Below are 22,437 nucleotides of genomic sequence, written 5' to 3' on the forward strand. Positions count from 1 at the left end.
AGATCATGCTTAAGTTCTTTTCGAATAACAAACCCATAAAAAACCTCATTTGGACCATTTAAAATCAGATAATGGGGCAAATAATTCATCAAAATTTTTTAATTGAATTTTTAAGACAGTTTCTATTATACATGGGTGCACAATATCATGCACATTAAAATTATCAAGGACACAAGATAAAATTTTGTTTACATCCAAAGCTTATCAAAATAAAGGAGTTACCCAAAGTTAAAAATTGATGGAATTTCACTATTTTCCTTCATTTTTGCACCACAAAACTTGTTTATGATCTAGAGTAATAATGATGGATTTGAGAAAAAATAAAGACCTGTCCAGAGATAGATTAGTTGGGAAATCAAATTCTAAAAGCTCTGCAACACATCATCCCACCATGTTAAACAAAAATATTAAAAAAAAAAAAAAATGCTTGAAGCAATTCAAGTGAAGATTAAAATCATTAAATTTTTTTACATCTTCATAATAAAATAAACTTTGTCCCATGTATTTTTCTACTGAATTTCCTGTTGACCATTAAAATCATCAGCTCTTGTATCATGCCTTAGCATTCTTATCCATCTATAAAGCATAAGATTGGTTTTAAAATCATTTGAAAGGTGATTGCATTAATATTGATTTGGTGCTTCAATATTTAGAAAACTGATGTAGAATGTGTTTCATTGATTCTTAAATTTGAAATTAAAAAAAATAAATAAAAGTGCTCTTATGACTGGAGAATCTCTTCCTGCTTTCATGATTCCATCTTGGTGTATAGATTATTCATGACGATTTTCTGTTTAAAAATGCAAAATTTTAACTTCAGTTTGTTGCTAACATTTTTGTAATTTTGCTCTTCAAGAAATCTCATTGAAAAACTGAAATTCTTAATCTTCCTTCATATTCTATTTTGTGTTCTTTACACTTAATTAGATAACTAAAAACTGAAGCACTTAAAAATTCCAATTTCATTTCCTACTTGTGAATGTTATAATGTTCATGTGTCTAAAATAAATTTACAATTTTTTTTTTTTTTTTTTTCCTAAATGTATCCTGCATGAGCCTCTTTTCTGTTGTTGGCCTTCGGGCCGAGATCAAAGTGTAGTATCTGTTCCGACAGATACTGCAAGCAAAGACCATATGTGGGGGCAACCCCACATATAAGTTATTGGTCAGTGTAGGGGAAACCCTTCATACCAATTATCACTATCCAGCTCACCCACTCCCCGGGGAGCTGGTCCCCATTTCCCTTCACTCTCCACATTAAAAAATGGCCTTGTGCCTAATTTGCTTAGTGGGGAAACAAAGAAATACCCTCTTTTCTTCTCTTTAACAAATTTTGGCCATTTTCCTGCAATTTTGTAACTGTATTTGTTTTTAATAGGAATTCACTTAAATTCATCTATTAATTTTTTTACATAATATAAATTCTTTTGATTTATTAAAGTGGTTATTATCCTAACCCCATAAAAACTTTCTGCTTTTTGTAATTTAGATGTAGATTTCCTCTTAAATCATATTACTGATTTCTGCCAAATCATTACATATTTTTCTTTTGATTAAATTTTATTTCTCTCGCTTTGAGTTTTCGCCTCTCACTTCAAACGATTCTCTATGGAGATAGAAGACTTGTTTAACCATAGAAAGCTTCCTGTTTCATTCCCTCATATTGGATTTCTTCAAGTATTTTTATATTTTGATTTTTGAACAATTATCAAGACTCCAAAGATGACTTGTGTCCACCATTTTTTTCTTATTCTAATGTAACACTACACTACTTGTTTCAACCAAAATAAACGCTTTAAAATAAGTTAAAATAACAACAAAAAAAACTATCTAGGTAGAATGTGTCTTGCTTTTGGTAAGATTTGTTTCTTGACCTGCTTCGTTTTTTAATCTCTCCTGACTGCCATGTTTTTTCTCAATTTCTTCGAACAAATATATTTTAATTTTTTCAAATTTTATGACTCAATATTATTTACTGAACTTAAAAACAAACCATGACCAATACTTTCAGCATTTAAAAAAAAGGGGGGGGGTAGATTAACATCCTTTACAATATCTCCAGCCACCACCATCCCAGAAAAAAATGTTTTAGGCAATTTTATGGGAACATTTTGATAAACTTAACAAAAACTAGAAGTGAGAGAACAATTTTACATATGAATTTAGCCTAAAATGACCTTACTCTCTACTTCCGAACTATTTTAGCATTTTAGGAAATTAGCTTTGGGTGGGGGGTTTCTGGGGCTGGCTACCCTTAGTAATAAGTAATAATAATAAGTAGATTAGTAGTAGGGTTATAATAATCTTTTAAGAGTGTGACTCTATAGGTTAGTTTGGTGAACTTGCCATTTGGATTTAGGGTTTACAGCAGGGCACTGCCTGTGAATATTCCCTTGACACTTTCTCTTTTGGGGAAACTGATTCGCCCTGCCTAGGGTTCAATGCTGTACAACAAACCAAACATTTGGGGTTAAGGAAACATTTTCTTTAGAAAATTAATGTTAATTGTATGCTATGTAATTTTTGTACTAACTTTTGAACACAATTCCTCTCCCTTTCCTCTTAAAAAAGAAACCGGTAGACAATTTCTCCCATAGCAATAATTTTTTATATTAATTGCCCTAAAAATTTAGAATGGCCTAGAGATGAATCATTTTGTGTTAAGTTTCACTTCATCTCAATTTAAAAATATTTGGCCAGTCATGCCCCAGCTACAGATCTAAATACATTCATACTATTGAAAGGAAATTACAACACAACATAAAATTAATAAATGGGCAACTAAAAATGGTTTCAAATTCTCCAAAACTAAAACAAAATACATCCATTTCTGTAACCATCGCAAACTCCACCCTGAACCAACCTTACAGATTGAAGGTGAAAAAATTCCATTTGTAAACGAACACAAGCACCTAGGAATCATTTTTGACAAAAAACTAAATTTCATTCCACACATCAATCATATCAAAACCAAATGTAATAAAGCATTACAACTCCTACGAGTCATCGCCCATACAGATTGGGGAGCTGACAAGAACACACTACTCAAACTATATAGAGCATTCATTAGATCAAAAAAAAGATTATGGTAGCTTCATATATCAATCCATCAGAAAGTCATACCTAAAATCCCTCAATACAATATGCCATTCCGGACTAAGACTAGCACTAGGAGCATTTCCAACCTCCCTTGTAGAAAGCCTGTATGCAGAAGCACATGAAACCCCTCCAATACTCAGAAACCAAAACCTCGGTCTAAAATACTACACAAAACTGACAGCCAACCCCACAAACCCAGCACACAATAGCACCTTAAACTCAAACCGCAAACACCTTTTTGACTAAAAAGAAAACACAATCAAAACCTTTGAACTTAGGATAAAATCGATCTCCCAAGAAGCAAATCTCCCCATAACCAAAATCCACAAAACTGTCTTACCCAAAACACCTCCCTGGAAAATCGTATCCCCTAACATCGACCTAAGTTTAAGTAGACATGAAAAGAAACATACTCATCCAATAACCTATCATGATGATCTTGATAAAATCAAATAAAAGTATCCAGACCACACACACATTTATACAGATGGATCTAAACAAAACAATGCAACAGCCAGTGAAGCAATACTCAATAAATCAATCAAAAAAACAATGAAACCTCCCAAAAGAAACCTTAATCTTCAGTGCTGAAATACATGCTCTAATCCTAGCTCTCAATCTAGCCTCCAATAATAGAAAAAACAAGTTTATAATCCTTTCAGACTCCCAATCTACCCTAAAAGCTATTAAAAATAAAAAGATGGACAACCCCCTAATCACAAAACTACTCCAAAAATTAACGGAATTAAACAGTCAAAAAAATCATTTTCTACTGGATACCCAGCCATTCCGGTATTAAAGGTAACGAATTAGACTCAGCAGCAAAAAATGCCTTCACCTCCCAATCGATGCAAATTTTAAAATTCCATACATAGATCTAAAAAGACGTATCAACGCATACACAACAGAGAAATGGCAAACTTACTGGAACGAATACCCTAACAATAAACTGCACGAAACCATGCCAAAAATCAAAAAACAAAACACAAAATTAAACAAAAGTTAAACTAACAAGAATAAAAATAGGCCATACCCACTTAACCCACTCATATCTCCTAAAAAAAGAAAACCAACCAATCTGTATACCTTGTCAAACACCACTCACAATTAAACACATTAATTGAATGTACTGATTTTGTAACAGTAAGACATCGATTCTACAAAGAAAACAATATTAAAGAGTTATTTGAAAAAAACAATCCCCACACCATACTCTTATATCTGAAAAAAATTAGCCTATATAAAAAAATTTAAAAAGAACGCTTTTATACAACGGTCCTGGATATGACCTTGAACTATATCCAATGGTGAGGCTCCATCTTGCAAGCCTTAGGGAGTGTGGAGCCACCCTTTAATTACCATTGCTCCCAGGTCCACTCTGACCCGGAGTGGTAGTACCTGTTAGGGTCCCAACTATGGATTAAATAAAATACGACTACAAAACAAATATACTATATTAAAAAATCGTTCTTCAAAATCACCAGATTCGGCATTAAATAAACTGAAAAGGGTTGATATGCCGTAAAACAAAACAACCAACCAACCAGTCATGCCTAATAAGTTTATATCGGACTTTCTAAAGCTACAGATTCCATTTAAAGCAAAACCTTTTTTCTTAGTATAGTGTACATTTTGTTTATAACTGATGGATGGTTTCAAACTATCTGTACTTGTCTTTAATTTTCATTAAAAAAAAAAAAAGGAAAAGATTTTGAGTTAGGGTATAGTTTGGTCATTAAAGGACTGATTGAACCAAATTGTTATAAAACTAATTTTGTTCATGTGTTTTTAATCTGTATAAAATTATTCCACATGTTTAAATACATGGAGAATTTAAGTTTAAATGCCGTAAAATTTTGAAGAGACCTCGAAGTAATTTTTTTTAACAAAATATTTAAATTGGCCTATATTTGAAGATACTGAAATGCATTCTAATGGATGTAATTTAGTTTTTAAGTAGGACTTTGTTAGTATGGCATTTTTTATCAATATTCAATTAATTGTAAAAAAAAAAAAAAAAAATTGTAACTTGATCTTGATGTAGAGATATGCCCATGAAGTTGTCCCAGTATTTCAAGATATTGCAAACCAGACTAGTTTTTAGTGACTGTTTAAATATAGTTGAATTCCTTTTAATTTCATGTGTAATGATATGTCTGTTTTTGAAGTTATTTTGATAAAATTTGGATGTTAAATTTTTTTCTCTGTAAATGTGCAATTCCTTTATGTTCATACTTTTTTTTTTTTTCCAAGTTAACTTCAAGTTTAATAAATACTTTCAATCAAGTGATTTCCTAATGTTTTCTATTTTGTATGTCCAATATTGTCTGCACGTTTAAAGAAAAACCACCATTCATTAATATAATAGGCTTAGTATAGGATTTTAAGTTGTAATATTTAACAAAAGAAATCAAAGTTGAAAACATTAATGAATTTAATTTTTTATCCTATTAAATTATTTCAGTATTAATTTTAAATTACTATTACTAGAAAAGTCTAGTTTGATCTAGTTGTGTGTTCAGTGTGTTAAATATTGAAATGAATCTTAAGCAGTCAAATTTGTGCTTCACTATCATTTTTGATCATCCGTTTGATGGATAATGTAGTTTTGTCTAATGTTCATACTTGTTTGATCAAATAACTGTTGCTTCATTATAGTTCATTTTTTTACAACACAATATTACATTAGTAAGGATTTTCTTTTCACTTGTTTAAACCTTTATATTTAGTTTTACACTAAAAATTAGCTTCTAGACTGTAATGTTCTAGTTTCCAACAAGTGGTAATTTAGTGGCTAATTGAGCTATCAAATTTGATAACATTTGTTTTGAAAAGATTTATATACTAACAAAGTTTTCAGATATGAAAATAAAATTTTTCTTCAAATTACTTTCGAATACAGTAATTTAATCTCACTGCTACGTGTGTTTTAGACTGTTTAGATTTTTTTTCTGGCCATCCTTATACATTATTCGTTTTTAGTACTTTGACTTTTTTTTTTTTTTTTTTTTTTTTTTTTTTAAGGTGCATAATTCTCAGCTAGTGCTTAGCATACTCTTACAATAGTTTTCAATTATGAATTGTCTGTATGCATATAACTGAATTCAAAGATAACCTATTCACTGGGTCTATACACACAAATTTAAATATTGATGCACCTACTTTTTTATTTTAAAGAAATTCCTTTTTGTTTATTGTATACTATTTTTTTGGCTTTTGTATTTGTATGTAGGTATTAGCATACACTTTCTAAATAGATTTTATTTTCTATTTAGAACTTTTAAAACTTCCATCATATTTTAGATTAAAAATGCTGTGCTTTGTTACGTCATTATTGAAACATTGACCAAAAGTTTTATTTTGGATTTTTTTTACGCTTTAATAAGTTTTAACTTTGTTATCAAAATATTGTAGATTTTTTTAATTAAATTATATTCCCCATTAAAATGATTGGAAATAACTGATTTTCCTTTCCATAATTTTTGAGTATTTCTAATAATAAATATTTGACAATATTTGATGGAAAATGTCAATCTGATTTCTGCAGTCATTCTCGAGATGCTATTTATGAATTTGTGATGCTTTCACTTTTTTATTCTATCGAAATGTTTTAGGGAGATTTTATTAGCCCAATTCTGTATTAACATTAAATAAATATTAAAACAATATAGTGTGGTGTATGTAACTGAAAAACCAAAAAACAGACTTATATATATATATATATATATATATATATATAAATGACAAAAATTTATATTCCAAAATTCATGTTGACCATCTTATAATTTATTCCTTTAAATCAGTCGATTTATACAATTCTTGACAGTATCTGTTTTGTAGTGCAAAATCAATCATTTAATTATATCAATTAGTGAATCTATTATGCCCTTAACTTATCAGAAGAAATAGCAACAATCAATCCATCAAGAGGAATTGAAATGTGATTTGACATGGTGAAAATCCAAAAATTGGAAGAGAAGCTGCACTTACCTTTATATTTTCAATATCGCATAATGGAAAATATAAAGGTAAGTGCAGCTTCTCTTCCAATTTTTGGATTTTCACCATGTCAAATCACATTTCAATTCCTCTTGATGGATTGATTGTTGCTATTTCTTCTGATAAGTTAAGGGCATAATAGATTCACTAATTGATATAATTAAATGATTGATTTTGCCCTACAAAACAGATACTGTCAAGAATTGTATGAATCGACTGATTTAAAGGAATAAATTATAAGATGGTCAACATGAATTTTGGAATATAAATTTGTCATTTATTCTATATATTGCTCTGTAATCAAATTGAGCTTCTTATATAAGGATTGATATATGAGAAAATATATATATATATATTATAGTCATCCACATACAGTACTGTTTCACAGCTCTTCAGTATGGCTAAGGCAACTGTCTCAAGCCAGGATCAAAACCTGACCGCCCAAATGATAATCAAGGCTTCTCACCATTATGCTATATGGCTGCTGCTGTGCAAGTAATGAATAAACGATGTTTTTGAGATATATTAGTTTCGTTGGCTTACTATCCTTCTGCAAAATTTACTGTGAAATACTTAAATATTAACATTTTCATGATTGCAATACAAATGTATCTCTTTATTACTGTAAACAGAAAAATTGAAAAAAAAATCAATTTTTCTGAGCAAAAAATTTGTTTAACTTGAAAATAGGTTGCAACTTATTAAAATCTCTCTAAAGTGAAAAGGAACAGTTGTACAAAAAATCAAACAATATACTTAAATAAAACCGTTTGTTGTATTAAAATCAAAGAATCATTGAATTAAAAACAATAACAAATAATAAAATGTCTTTCAAAAGTAATATGCAAATGTTGACTAACATTTATACATCAGCAGTATATTAATAGATGGTGTGTATCTAGTGTAAAATTCAATATAACTCTGGTGTTTGACTTTACTGCTAGTGAGAAATGGGTCCAACTTTTGCGTTTTAGATTGACTGGTTTGTTCGAGTGAGTTTGTGCATATGTAGCCAAAATATTTGTTTAAATAAAATTACATTAAAGTATAGCTCTACTTGTTATTGTACCTGAATATACAGAAAAACAAAAACAGCAAAAAAAACTAACAACTACCTACAAAAGTCTGGATTAAATAATTATGGCATTTAAAAATGTTAATAACTTGTTTTTAAAGAATTAATCCTATCTTACAAAACTTCACGCCTTCATATCTGATAATCAATTTGGATGTTTTATAAAAATAGATAGTATCAATGTTGAAATTCTAATACTTTCCATTTTTTTTTTTAATAAATCTATAATAATCAGTTTAATGTGTAGATCCTGAAATATTTATGTAAAAATGTTCTTGAATAAGTTTTTTGTTTGAGGCTTAATTTTAAAGTCTCATCAAACAAAAATAACTTGCCTAAATGAAAACCTGCTGCCTAATAAGCACAAAAAATAAATATCAGATTGAACATTACCCAAATGTTATAAAAGCTTGAAATTAGCAAATATGAAGCATTCATTCACTCAGTTTTGCAGGATACATTCTTCAAAAACAATTTTCCATTTTTTTTTTTTTTTTTTTTTCACCCCAAAACCATAATTATTTAATCTAAATTAAAACAAAAACTCTCAAAGTAATTATTTTTATTTTTTTTTATTTTCAAATGTCATCTTTAAAGCTGTGCTTTATTTTGCCTTTATTTCTGTTCTATTTGAAGTTGTCGGGTTTTGTCTTTATACCTTTCATATATTTCAATCAAGATTTCAAGTACTGTATTTGGATGCAGAATATCTAGTGTGTATATGGTTACATCTTGTCTCAACACTAGCAATATTTGGGGCTGTTATGTTCTTGGAGAAAATGAAGTTTCTCTAATGACAGTAAATATGAAATGCTCACTTTAAACCTCTTAATATGGCTGAGAAATGTTTTAGTGGAATTTTCTAGAAATTCTTTTTTCCTCTTGCTTGGTTATCTTATAGTCTCTTCCCTCAGTAGTAGTGCAAGTAAAGAATCTCCTTTCCATTTTGGTCTTGGTATGACATGAAGCAGAAACCATCCTCACCCTTTTCCCAGCAGCAGCAGCAGCCACTACTAACCAATGTTCTTAATCAAAAGGCACATCATTCACTCTTTCTCACAAAGTTTGAGATCCCTCTTATTATAGCAGCAGGGGGAGCGGAGGTGGGGGCAGGCTAACTATCCTTTTTCAGGAACTCTTGTTGCTATGATTTTTTTTTTTTTTTTAAACTTTTATCAGATGAATGCATTCAATACTTAAACTGATGCCTACAAAGTTTAATATATTAATAAAATAAAATAAGTTAGATTTTCTAGTCTTCCTGTTCAGCCAAGTTTCTCTATGTAATGAGTTGACAATAAGATTTTTTCCCCTTAAATGTTCAGCTAAACCGCATTAAAAAAGGTGATTGTTTTTCAGGTGCTCAGCAAATCTTCTGATGATGAAATGACTGGATGGTGGCCATGTAAAATAAAAATGCTGAAAGGTGATTTTGCCGTGGTTGAATATGCTGGTTTTGAATCTGCTCATACAGATATTTTACCTTTGGAGAAAGTCAGGCCTTTAAATGAAAAGTGAGATTTTCCATTTTTCTTGCAAAATTATTTCCTGTGTGGTTTTTGATTTATTTATTTATTTATTTATTTTTTTTTTAAATTTAAAAAAAAAATTTTTTTTTTTAATCGAAACGTTATTAGTAACACTAAACTTTCTAATAATTTCAACCAATAGATTGAAGCAACAAGTTTATAGTGTTATGTAATTTTTCTAACATTTATGAAAATGGAAAGCAATTTTTCAGTCTGAAAGATTTTATTTTTCACCCATTTTAAGAATGAGTAAATTGGTGCTTCTATTCCCCCTCTTTTTTTTTTTATTTTATTTTACATGGTGTTACTATCTATGAAAGCTTCAAAGTCACTCAAAGATAAAGGTTAATGAGTGTAAAATGGTCAGTGAGACACTGTTGTGATTGATAGTGGTGGAAGTTGGGTAGAATGTTTATTTAAGGGGGCAACTTAAGAACTTGTTTACATTGGACTTGAAGACTACTATGCTGTAGTCAGCTGGAAAGCATACCCACAGTACATTGTTCCACAGGCAGGCAATTCTAGGAAAGAAACTTTGTTTAGGGTATTTGTTTCTATTTAGGCACAAATATTGGAAGGAACTTAACAGTGGTTGTAGAGATTAGTGCTTGCTGCAAAGGTTTTGTGGGGTGGGGGCATAGATTGAAGCTCAGTTGAGCATAGAGTAGACTCATAACATCTCTTCTGTGGGAGAGCATGGATGAGAGTAGGACACCACCTATTAGATTTTGAAGCTAGTTTTGAATCCTGTCAACCCAGGCAGGAAAGTGTGTTCTGAGCAGTTCCTGCCCAGATGTGACAACACTACTCCATTTTAGAATATATTTGGTGCTTGTACAGATTTGATGGCTTGAATGTGAAGTTACTCGAAACTGCTTCCAGATACAAAGTAATCTATCAGATTCTTGGTGCCACCAAAAAACTTGTTAAAAAATTCGATATCAGGCCACACAATTCAGCTTGCAAACCGAACAAAAACAGCTCAATGTTTCAGCTCCAATGAATTCCAACTGCATTGTGAAACCACCTGCTCTGAAAGCTGATTGCAACATTTACTGGCAGAAAATTACCAAAAACATGGAACAAGCTTTGTCAGTAGGTGATACAAGAAAGCTGTACAGCATTCTTTGATCGACCATTCGGAGGCAGCAACAAGGCGAGCCTATCACATATTTTGAGTGCCTCCAACATCGGAGTGATCATTTGCTTAACTACTTCTTACCCCCTCTGACGAAATCCTCGAAGCCATTAAAAAACTGAAGACAAACAAACAAACAAAAAAAAAAAACAAACAAGGCGACTGGAAAAGATGGTCTTTCATCTTAAATCTTCAAATATTCTTCAGACACCAATTGGTCCCAATTCTCCACTAAATCTTCAGCTATGTGTGGGAAACCAAAAATTGTCAAGATGGGAGCAATGTCATCCTCTTTTACAAGAAAGGTAATTAACACTGTTGCAGTAATTGTATATCAGCCTTGTTGATATCGGGGCAAAAATAAAAAATCCTGTTGAAGCAGTTTCAAGAACACACGGACAAGACCAAACCGATGTGGATTTCGTCCAGGCCTAGAATATAATTATTTTCCCTCTGAAGAATATTTGCTTATTGCTGGCGCTATCGGCAAAAGACTATTGTCTGTTTCATTGACTTCGCCTCTACATTTGGAAGGTCAAAAAAAAAAAACCCTGCTCGACCTAATCAAATTTTACTCTCTCTATCCACACTAAAGTTTGCATGTATGGTCAGGAGTCCGACTTCTTTAGCATTCACTCTGGCATCTGATAAAGATGCGTTCTCTCGCCTATGCTTTTCAATTATGCCATTGACTTGATCACATTGAACGTCTTGGCCAACTTTCATGGTGTAACAGTAAGTCGTAGTATACAAATATCTGCTCTCGACTACGCTGATGATATCGCCGTATTAGGTAAAAGCTTTGCTGACCTTCAATTGGCTATTGATAAGATGCAATCCTATGCTACAAAGATCGGCATGAAAATAAACTCTAAGAAGACAGTTATTAACAGCAGCTCTTCTTCCAAATGAAAATCAGCTGGTCATTTTAGACATATCGACCCTTGAAGGGGTCGATTGATTCAAATACCTTGGCTCCATCATCAGTGCAGTAAGCCAAGGTGAAAAAGACATTCTCAACCGCATTAGCAATGCTCACATCACCTTCTGTTAACTTAAATCGTGGCTCTCATCCTAAAAAGAAATAAGGCTGAACCAGAGCAAGGATTTACTAGGCTCTTGTCTGCACCATTCTTCTTTATGGCTGTGAGATTTGATCTATGTGGGCAAGTGACCTACACACAGTTCAAGGTATTCAACCATCATTGCCTACGTTGCATAATCTGTTTGCTCTTGCTGCAAAATTAATCTCTCCAAAAAGCCCCTTCATTGGTTTAGCTACATCCTTTGTTGACACTCAGGTGACTTCATTCGTGAAGTCCTTGACCCAGCACCACCACCAGGTTGGAAGAAATTTTATGATGACCAACTTGAAACCTGGCTCAGGAGAATGAAGTAGAATGCTGAACTGATTCTGGGCCCTTAACGTTTACGAGTTCTGTCGCTGGAACCATGAATGACTTGCACTCCTAATGGAAACCGCTTTGGATTGTTATGCCTGGTAAGCCAGTGTTCAGGACCTGGTGAATTTGTTAGAAAAAGCCAGCCCAACTGAAACATGACCATGCCCCCCACACTCTTCACAAAGCTGCCTTATCTGTTGGAGTTACAATATACAATGCCTGCACTTTTCTGAAATAATAAACCCCCCTTTCTTTAATGTGGCCACCTGTTGACCTTTAGGGGTGACCAATGATGTCAGAAGACCAGTAATAACTGAAGGGATCTTGAGCAATCTTAAACTCTTGTATCACGTTCGCCATTATTTGGACGAAAGATGGTTGAGGACCTGTCAGATCAAATTGTTTTATGGTATATGTATCCAAGAGATAAGCTACAATTAATGACATCAAATATCTCGCCTAGATGACTATTATGAACTTGCTCTTACCAAGTGTAGACAAATTTTGAAACTGTCCACTCCTCTCTGAGTAAACACATGCTATGTTGTAGAAATGAATGATTTACAGTAGCTAAACAGTAGATATGAGTGTACTATATACCTCTGTTGAACCAATAATGGTGTTTCTATCTTGTTAGATGCTGTTAAGAGCATCCACATGATTTAGTATAGAACAAAATTGAGAAGCTAACTCCATCTTTACCAAGTTCTCAGTCACAGAAAAAAACCTATTACATATTTAAGGCAAATGTGGCACCTGAATTTATAAAATTAGTTTGTAGTAACATTTTAATAAACGTAGGGGGAAGCGAGACGGCATGTACAGAATTAAGAATTACACTACACAATATAAAATGGATTATTCATATTAATTCCTTAATCCAGCTGGGGAAATGTGGAAGGCATCAATTTTTCAGTTACAACTGAAGTAAAAATCGGCTATGGAAAAACAATTAGATGTGTAGAGAATGACAGTAAATAGAAATACATAAAAGCAAAAAAAAAAAAAAATCGGAACCAACATTTCTATTATGATTGCCTATGAAGATTTAAAATTGGCTACATTGCATTAGAAGTTAGCACCTGTAGCTTAACTAATCACCTGAAAGATCAAACTACTTTCATGAATACATGTATCGTCTAAAATGACCTATAGGTTTGACATGCTGTGATGCGAGGGGGGGGGCAAAAAGTTTAAACAACACAATGGCAGATACAGATTCAAAGAAAAGGGCCAAAAATTGTGGAAAATATAGTTGTAGTTTCTCCAAATGGATTGGCATTTTAACGAAAATGTGCGGACTGTTACAGATGATGTGGCTGGCTGAAGACTAAGCTAGAAAACAGATGAGTGAAATAAAATTATCAGAATTCATATCCTTCCTCGTTATTGTACTTGAATCAGTTTTTAGTGGAAGGGAACTTAACTGGTGATTTCGTTTTTTCCTTCCTGATCAGAGGAAGCGTCTGTGACAATTTGGAATCAGTCTCTCTTTCAACATTTGAGATTGTAGACGCAACAGTCAGGCATAGTTTCAGTGTCTGCTTTGACTATACTATCTGCTCATTTTTCAACTGACCACTCTTAAGTTTTCTGTGTCATAATATGGATTTAGGAACCATTGTTCTATGTAGGAGTTCATGTTATTCGCAATATGACCCAGTCAATGAAAGCCTCTATTTACAAGCAACAGAAAAATAAATCTACGAACTGTTAAACTAAATCTACAGAATACTATCAAAGCATTTGCCATTAAGACCATCCAACTTTAAGCAATTCATGGAGATATGAAATTTAACTTAAGCTAATTGATCAATTATCCAAACCATTTTATATTGGTCTTTAATAGTCATACTACTCTATTATGGAGGAGGCAGGAGGATCCAAATATATAAACAGAATAGCACTTTCGGAAATCTATTCATTCTATCACCGTGTGTGTGTCTGTCTGTCCACCACTCTACTCTTTTTTTGTTGAACAGTGTGTGATTGCTAAATATTTTTTTGCAAAAATAAAACTGCAAATCTATTTTGATTTCTTTTTCAGTCCAAGCATTTCGAAAGATAGTTTTCGAAAATCTATTCTTGAAGTGCCGTCTGATTTAAGAGAGGTGTAAGTATGCTGCTTTTTAATGTTTTTGTTTATCGTACAAATTCTTTGAAAAATGGAAGTGTTAACAATTGTGAATCAAACTTTTTAACATTTATCCAAACTATAAAAATATAAAATTTAAATTCCTTATATATAATGAAAACTTATTTCCATTAAGCTTGCCCAATTAAAACTTTGTAGAATCCATTGTTTTAATTTTCCCATTGGTTAAGCCTCCCCTCAAATTTAATTTTTTATGTAAATAGGATACTATTAAAACATTTCACAAAAGAATAACTTAAAGATAAAGTGCATTGTAAACATGGTGGGCTAACATATTTATTGGAATAAGGAATATTTTCTTACAGAGGGAGTTATTTCAACTGTCTTGATTTAAGTTATGATTACCATAATTTTGTTTCGCTAAGGCTATGTGTGCTCCCACCAGTCATATTTTTGCTAGGCAAAGAGGATGATATCATAAACAACCCCAAATAAAAGTAAGAGTTGATGCCTGAGAGCCTATGACAAAATATAACTCCACACCACCACCACCACAAAAACAGATGATCTTAGGAGGATGGTATGATAAGGAGCAAATGTGTACTATATTGCCTCCACACCCCATGTCTCCTTTTCCCCTAAGATTAATTTCTGGCATAAATGTATCATGTGACATTTGCTTATAAATTTGCTATTCTCTATTTTGCTGAGAATGAAGGGCTGACTGGAAGTGTATGAGTGTGAAACATTGGGAAATCAATTTGATTTTAAGACTTTTTTTAATTTAAAAAGATTGGGATTCAAAAATCAATTATCTGGCTTAAAACATTTGTATACTTATTGTGATATTTGGAGTGGTTGAGGGTTCAATCCTGTAAGACGTTAAAATCCAAAATTTAAAAATGGCTGTAAAGTAGTTGGAGTTAGACGAATGAGACTTTCTGATACCTCAGAAAATGAACTTAAAAAAAAAAAAAAAAAAAAAATTGGATCTATTCTCAAATAGGAAGTTATAAATATAATTTCCACATGTCCACTTGGTAGCCTACTGTGTGTGTGTGTACAGGGCTCTACGTATGAATTTAATTTTAGTTGACCTTTGACAACTAAATATTTTAATTTACAAGCTAAATACAAAATTAACTAGCCAAACCAATGTTAATGCAAAAACTTACTAGTCAAACCAATGTAATGCTATGTCACTGTTATGCAAAACCAATAATATTAGGTGATGTTTTTTTTTTTAATTTTCGAATTATGAGATAGAAAAAATCAAAGCGGGGAAATTCAGAAATTGTATTCAGTTTCAGTTTTACCAAATATAACTTGAATACATATCTTAAATTTATTAGTTTTTAAATATTACTGCACTGTTGATTTACGGTCTGTGTATATATGTATGTATGTATGCATGTATGTATATATGTATGTATGCATGTTATGGTCAGGTCATGTCATATGCTACTAGTACCATGTAACCCAGTACTACCTGCCTCATGGTCGGGTCACCGGCAACTAAACTGGTTCCCCCACCAGACTTGTTTGGTGAGGAGGGTTGCTAGTCTCCCTGAAGGATTAAAAACAAGACCTTGCAAAGGGCAAATGAACTCTTTTTCTGGGTCAACGGCCAACTAGCACCGTGTATATTTGTGTGTGTGTGTGTGTGTGTGTGTATATGTGTATTGGGGTAGAGAGGGCTCCCGTAAGCCGTGGTGAAGGGAACCTTTCTAGGAGAAGCAAATCTCTGATTTAAAAAACCATAAAGCGGAAGACCAGTACCCGCATTAAACTGGTCTGCAGTTTAATTTGTTGCTGGCTATCTTGCTCTTGCTTGTTGCTGGATCTCAACATTTTGAACCGAGAGAGAGACTTAGCTGTCGTACAAAGCTAAGACTCTGTAACATCATATTTGTATAGATACTCCCTCAGACATTTGTGCTCATGGATTTTAAATGTCTGAGGGAGTGGCACTCGTCTGACAAGACGTTGCAATCATTATGTGTGTGTGTGTATTTATTAATTAACACCCATACCCTCAGATTTGGCTGTAACCTGCAGTGCAGGTAGACAATATAGAAACTAAGAAATCCTGAAAATTTGAGCATCTAATTCCAAGCGGTTTCCGATTTAAAGCATTTTTTGTTTTCGTTTTTGCTGCATAGTGTGGTGCCCGGGATAAATTTTGTGATGTTATTTCTTTAAATATTTTCTGATCGAAAGATCGTGTGGCTCTGAAAATTTGCACAGGTAAGTATTTTGACCCAAGGAATCCAAAAAATGCCATCAGATTTGCTAAAAAGTGAATCCTTATAGAGATATTAAGGGTTTTTGGATTTTTTACCCACATGCCCCAAAATCCAATAAAAAAGGGTGTGGCTGATATGGTAATGCATTTTTCTTTTCATATATTTTTTCTAGAAACAATAAATTACCTCTGGACCAAAAATGGTAAAAAGTTCTTGTTCCGTTCACTCACAGTTTCTGTTGAAAGTCGGGTCTATTTTCGATGATAATGAAAAATATTCCCTCCCCTATTAGATGTAATAATTGATTTAGACATTTGCTAAACTGACATCACACCTTAATTTTGGAATAAATTTGCAAGTAAGTCTGATGTTAAAAGTAAACAGGCTCAATACAATCAGATATTTACAATAAAAGTACTTCTAAGAAAGGCTTTCTCCACACATTTATCTCTCACATTAAATTGTCTCGATCAAAAATGGTTAAAAGTTTTTTTGTTCATTCACATTATCTGTTGAAAGTAAAACCTTTTTCAAAAGTCTTGAGATCATTTAAAAACTATGTACACTCATTTTCTGCCTTTTTGACTCCTCCCCTTGTTACTTTTCTTATGCAAAAAATGTCAATTTTGATAAGGGCTGTTATGACAACTGAAGCGAACGTACTATTACATACACAAAAATGAACTTGAACTATTCCATGAGAAGTATCCTAATGGGACACAACTAGTTTCGATATGTTAAGTCAGGGGAGTGGCCATTCATGCTAAATTCCATAAATTTTATCTTCAAACAGGCGTCCATTAAAAAAGGTTTAATATGTAAAAATAAAGATAAAACAGTTGCAGTGAAATGGTATTAAAAAATAGTGGATTTCTCAACCAAAGTCAGCATTCAACATTTACATGCTGTTGTGTTCTTTATGCCACTGAAATGCAGAAATGGTTTTTTGATATTCTTGGTCAGTTATTGTGTATGTCCTTCCAGTACATGTTGTTGGGGATACAACACAAAAAATTTTCTTGATGGGAACAAACCATGTATCATCAATCTGTGGCCAACTGAATGTCTTGCATGGTCCATGGAGATGCATGAACTTCCTCTGCATTTATTTCATTCATGATACCAACCCCCCAGAAAGAGTTAGAAATACAGGTTATATATTGCATTGGTGTGATGTCAGATATAAAGAATTGATGGCAAGTTGAAGTCATGAATATCAATATATAGTTCATCCTCACTGCACAACTTATGGCCAATTTGTGATGTTGACAATGGTACAAAATGGTGACTAGCTCTGGTTCCTGGCACTGTATCTCCCCTGGAAAACCTTGCTTCAAGCGACTTTCTCACCTCCTTCATGGTTTCCTTACTGATCGCAAAGAAACGGATAGCAGACATCTCCTGGCAGACAGCAAGCATGGCTTTATAATCAAGGATTTGATTATTTAGAGGGCGTTGGAGCGACCGCTTAGCCACATGGCGTTTTACTGAACCACCAATTCCATCACAAGGGGATTTTCCATGACTGGAGGCAAAGAAAACCCACTCACCTTCAATACCAAAGTCCTCCTTATGCAAGCATAAATTGATAAAATTCTTAGTTTTTATATTGAGCCCCACAGCCATCACTGAAGTAAATCATTTTGTTCACATGCGGTAATAAGGTCCGGATTAAGTCAACAGTCTGTGTCTGAGTTTGATACACACATGCAGTGTCATGGGTGTTGTCATCAGAAATAAAACATAATGAAATATGCTTTAGCTGCTGATCAGAATGTCGGTAGTAAATCACTACTGGGTGTAGGGTACAATATTCCTTGCTCCAATGATAACTTTGAATTTTGTCTTGTATTAAAAATTTGAAGTTTTCTGCAAAGTCTCCCAAAACAAGTACCTCATTGGAACTAAGATTCTCTTTCTTTTGATTCAAGTATCCGGCTTGGCATTTTGTTAGATATGAGTGTCTAGTAAGATTATCAATGGTGTCAATCAATAGATCTTTATATTCTGCGTATGTTGTTGTACGGATACTTAATGTTGCATGGCCGCTTGTGTCCCATTGACTAAAATGAAATTCGTCATCAGGGTTCATATCATACAGTTCCTCATCCAAGAATTTCTGCAATTCTTCTCTACCAGGGCAGTTTTCACAGCGATGCATCATACACTCCTTGTTAGAAGAATCACAAACTAACTTTGAAATCAAATCTTTGTAAGTAACGTTTCATTTTATGGCATCAACAATAAGTTTTGCATTCTGATGTATGCCACAGACACAAACAGAATGTGTACCCATAGATCCAGCTAAAACACACCACTTTGGACGCATCTCCGCAAATTTGGAAAACCCCACTTTGATATCAGGATACTTCTGTTTAAAAGCAACATACAGTTCATGCAAATTACATAGTATCAAGCGTTTTTGTTTGTGAATGCCTTTTGTTATACTAACAAAGTCCTTTTTTCCTGGCATTTGGTGGCTGTATTCATCATTCTCATACATTTTTATTATCAGGTCGAGTGTCTCCGGGGAAAGTCGTTTTCCTTTTTTAGAGTTAGGTTTTGATACAATACCATTGGCCCTTTTCAATTCTCTGGCAGTTCGAACAACATACTCAGACACCTTGAAGAATTTGGAGGTGTATTCACAAGACCAGGAATCAGGAGCTAGTGTCATGATTTGAATTTGATCAGGAGTTGAAGCACTCTTTAACTTCTCTTTCATCTGATAATGTAATTGATCCAGTTCTGCTGCTTTTTCTTTGATGTCTGTTTCACTGGGCATTAATTCTGACATAGTCAGTTCGTCAATGCCAACTTTGTACACCATGGACATGTCACTTTTGACTGTTTCAACAACTTGTTCTAACTTTATTTTGGCGCATTGAATACGGCTATGAGAAGCAACACTGTGCAGAACAACAGGGGAAACATCCATGGACACCAGTGTCGTATTCAATGTTTTTTGTGGAGTTTCCATAGAACTCACAGGTTTGTAGTCTGGATCCATTGTGTCATCAACTATCAGACTCTTCTATTTCTTTGTGCACTGACAACAAAAAAAATGACCTGGCATTACATTATATGCTCTTGCCTCTAGATCTTTTGCCATCTGCAAAGATATCGGTCGTTCGCCTTTGACTTTACTTTTGTGTTGTAAAACTCCACCACAACACAATTCTTTGTGGCCTTTACGCTCAAATACATTTCCAAAATATTGTTTGTGATGGAAGCAAATGGTTGATAATTCACCTTCATTTCCTTTCAGTTCAGCTCTCCACAACAATGTCTCAACAATTTCTTGCTCCAAGTCCGATAAATTCTCAAGTCCCTTGGACCGATTATAGTCAAACTTGTGACACTTCAAATTGAGTTGAACACCAATGGAGCAGGCTTCGTAAGTCATCTGGTTTTCTGAAGAAAGGTGAAAAAGAAATTAGAACATAGTTGGCTTACATTTTTTTTTTATAAGAATTGTAAGTTGGTTTCTTAATTTTTTATAAGAATTGTAAGTTGGTTTCTTAATTTTTTATAAGAATTGTAAGTTGGTTTCTTAATTTTTTATAAGAATTGTAAGTTGGTTTCTTAATTTTTTATAAGAATTGTAAGTTGGTTTCTTAATTTTTTATAAGAATTGTAAGTTGGTTTCTTAATTTTTTATAAGAATTGTAAGTTGGTTTCTTAATTTTTTATAAGAATTGTAAGTTGGTTTCTTAATTTTTTATAAGAATTGTAAGTTGGTTTCTTAATTTTTTATAAGAATTGTAAGTTGGTTTCTTAATTTTTTATAAGAATTGTAAGTTGGTTTCTTAATTTTTTATAAGAATTGTAAGTTGGTTTCTTAATTTTTTATAAGAATTGTAAGTTGGTTTCTTAATTTTTTATAAGAATTGTAAGTTGGTTTCTTAATTTTTTATAAGAATTGTAAGTTGGTTTCTTAATTTTTTATAAGAATTGTAAGTTGGTTTCTTAATTTTTTATAAGAATTGTAAGTTGGTTTCTTAATTTTTTATAAGAATTGTAAGTTGGTTTCTTAATTTTTTATAAGAATTGTAAGTTGGTTTCTTAATTTTTTATAAGAATTGTAAGTTGGTTTCTTAATTTTTTATAAGAATTGTAAGTTGGTTTCTTAATTTTTTATAAGAATTGTAAGTTGGTTTCTTAATTTTTTATAAGAATTGTAAGTTGGTTTCTTAATTTTTTATAAGAATTGTAAGTTGGTTTCTTAATTTTTTATAAGAATTGTAAGTTGGTTTCTTAATTTTTTATAAGAATTGTAAGTTGGTTTCTTAATTTTTTATAAGAATTGTAAGTTGGTTTCTTAATTTTTTATAAGAATTGTAAGTTGGTTTCTTAATTTTTTATAAGAATTGTAAGTTGGTTTCTTAATTTTTTATAAGAATTGTAAGTTGGTTTCTTAATTTTTTATAAGAATTCTAAGTTGGTTTCTTAATTTTTTATAAGAATTCTAAGTTGGTTTCTTAATTTTTCACAATAACATAGTTCCTAAAATTTCTTAATCAAAATTCTCAAGTACTTTAGTAATGTAGTTTAAGGACGGTTTGTAGTGTAGGTATGAGTATTTGGTGCTTTGTGGTACCATTTTCACGGGGGCCAATAAGGTAATCTAGGATTTGTTTCTTAACCCTTGTAAGACCACATGTTTTTTTTCTAGAGTGCAGTGGAACATTGGGGAAGGGGGTGGGTCAACTTGACCCAGAATTTTAAAAACATGTATAAACCAGGGCTGCAAAACACAAAAAATTGAAACAATTTTATATCCTGTGTTCTCTAATTTTCTAAGAATAAGGATCATATATCAACAAAAATTAGCAGTTATTTACATTTTGTTGATGTGCAGTGGCTTTAAGAAGTATGGTCAAGCCAAGAAATCTTGTGATTTTAAGAAAAATGGTGCATTCCGTGTCAAATCAACAAATTTAATCATGGAGGAGGGAAGGCAAATAATATATCCGACATCAATACTAGTGTTGGGACGATTAATCGGAATCTGGAATCGAAAAAATCTGCGGTATTGGAATCAGAAAAATTTGAACCTAATTTCTGATTCCAAAAACAATTCTTTTAATATCATTTTAAACTCTATTTTCCACTGCTGGTACTGATAAATATTTATTGTTTTTAAACTATTAGTAAAAATAAACTCTAGATCATAATAACATCAAAATAAGGTGTAAATTTAATTTACTTGCATAAAATAAACAAAACAGAAATTGAAACTTCGTGAAAATTCGTTTTTAACCTTTAGAAAATGCAGTTTATTTACAAGTTTATAGAAAAAATGTTTTTCAAGAAAAATATCAACTTTATTGTCAATTAAATCAAACGTAGAATATAAAACGTGCCTTTTTTATAATTTATTTATTTTATGCTTTTGTCCTCTATGACAAGGCAAAAGATGTGAAAAAGAACATATTACCAAGTTTGTTTAATCTTGGCCGTATTAATGTTACTGATAAATTTCCCCCACTCTATATCTGTGCCTAAATCAAAACGCGGATTTCATGAACAAAGCTTCTTTCTTAGAACTGCACGCCTGTAGAACTCTGTTCCGTCTGCCTGCTTCCCTTCGGACTACAACTTGGATGTCTTCAAGTCTAATGTTAACAAATTCCTAATGAACCGCCCCCTTAAGTAAACACTTCATCAAATCTCCTCACTAACGTAATGTACTTGCAATAACCCTTATCCCTGAGTGGCTTCCGGGCCTTGATAAGTGGTGATCTGTGTAAAAAAAAAAAAAAAAAAAATTCATAAAATCAGTAAAACCATGTCCCTTTCCTCCTAACCTTAAGTCCTGATGGTAATACGAATAATGAAATTTAATAAAAT

At 32.4% G+C, this 22,437-nt stretch overlaps 1 protein-coding gene across 11 annotated transcripts in view; it reads left to right on the plus strand.

The window, feature by feature from the left end:
- The window catches only part of LOC145288061 (RNA-binding protein FXR1-like), a 134,018-nt gene that overhangs the window by 26,505 nt on the left and 85,076 nt on the right, over positions 1 to 22,437 (plus strand). For all 11 annotated transcript variants that reach the window (XM_080136098.1, XM_080136097.1, XM_080136102.1 and 8 more), the window contains exons 4-5: positions 9,533 to 9,687; positions 14,291 to 14,356. In XM_080136098.1, coding sequence (XP_079992224.1) covers positions 9,533 to 9,687; positions 14,291 to 14,356 — 221 coding nt within the window. The remainder of the gene's footprint in view (positions 1 to 9,532; positions 9,688 to 14,290; positions 14,357 to 22,437) is intronic.

Source organism: Euprymna scolopes, chromosome 11 (assembly GCF_053919585.1).
Source record: "Euprymna scolopes isolate OS-2025 chromosome 11, ASM5391958v1, whole genome shotgun sequence".
In the NCBI taxonomy this organism is placed as follows: domain Eukaryota; kingdom Metazoa; phylum Mollusca; class Cephalopoda; order Sepiida; family Sepiolidae; genus Euprymna; species Euprymna scolopes.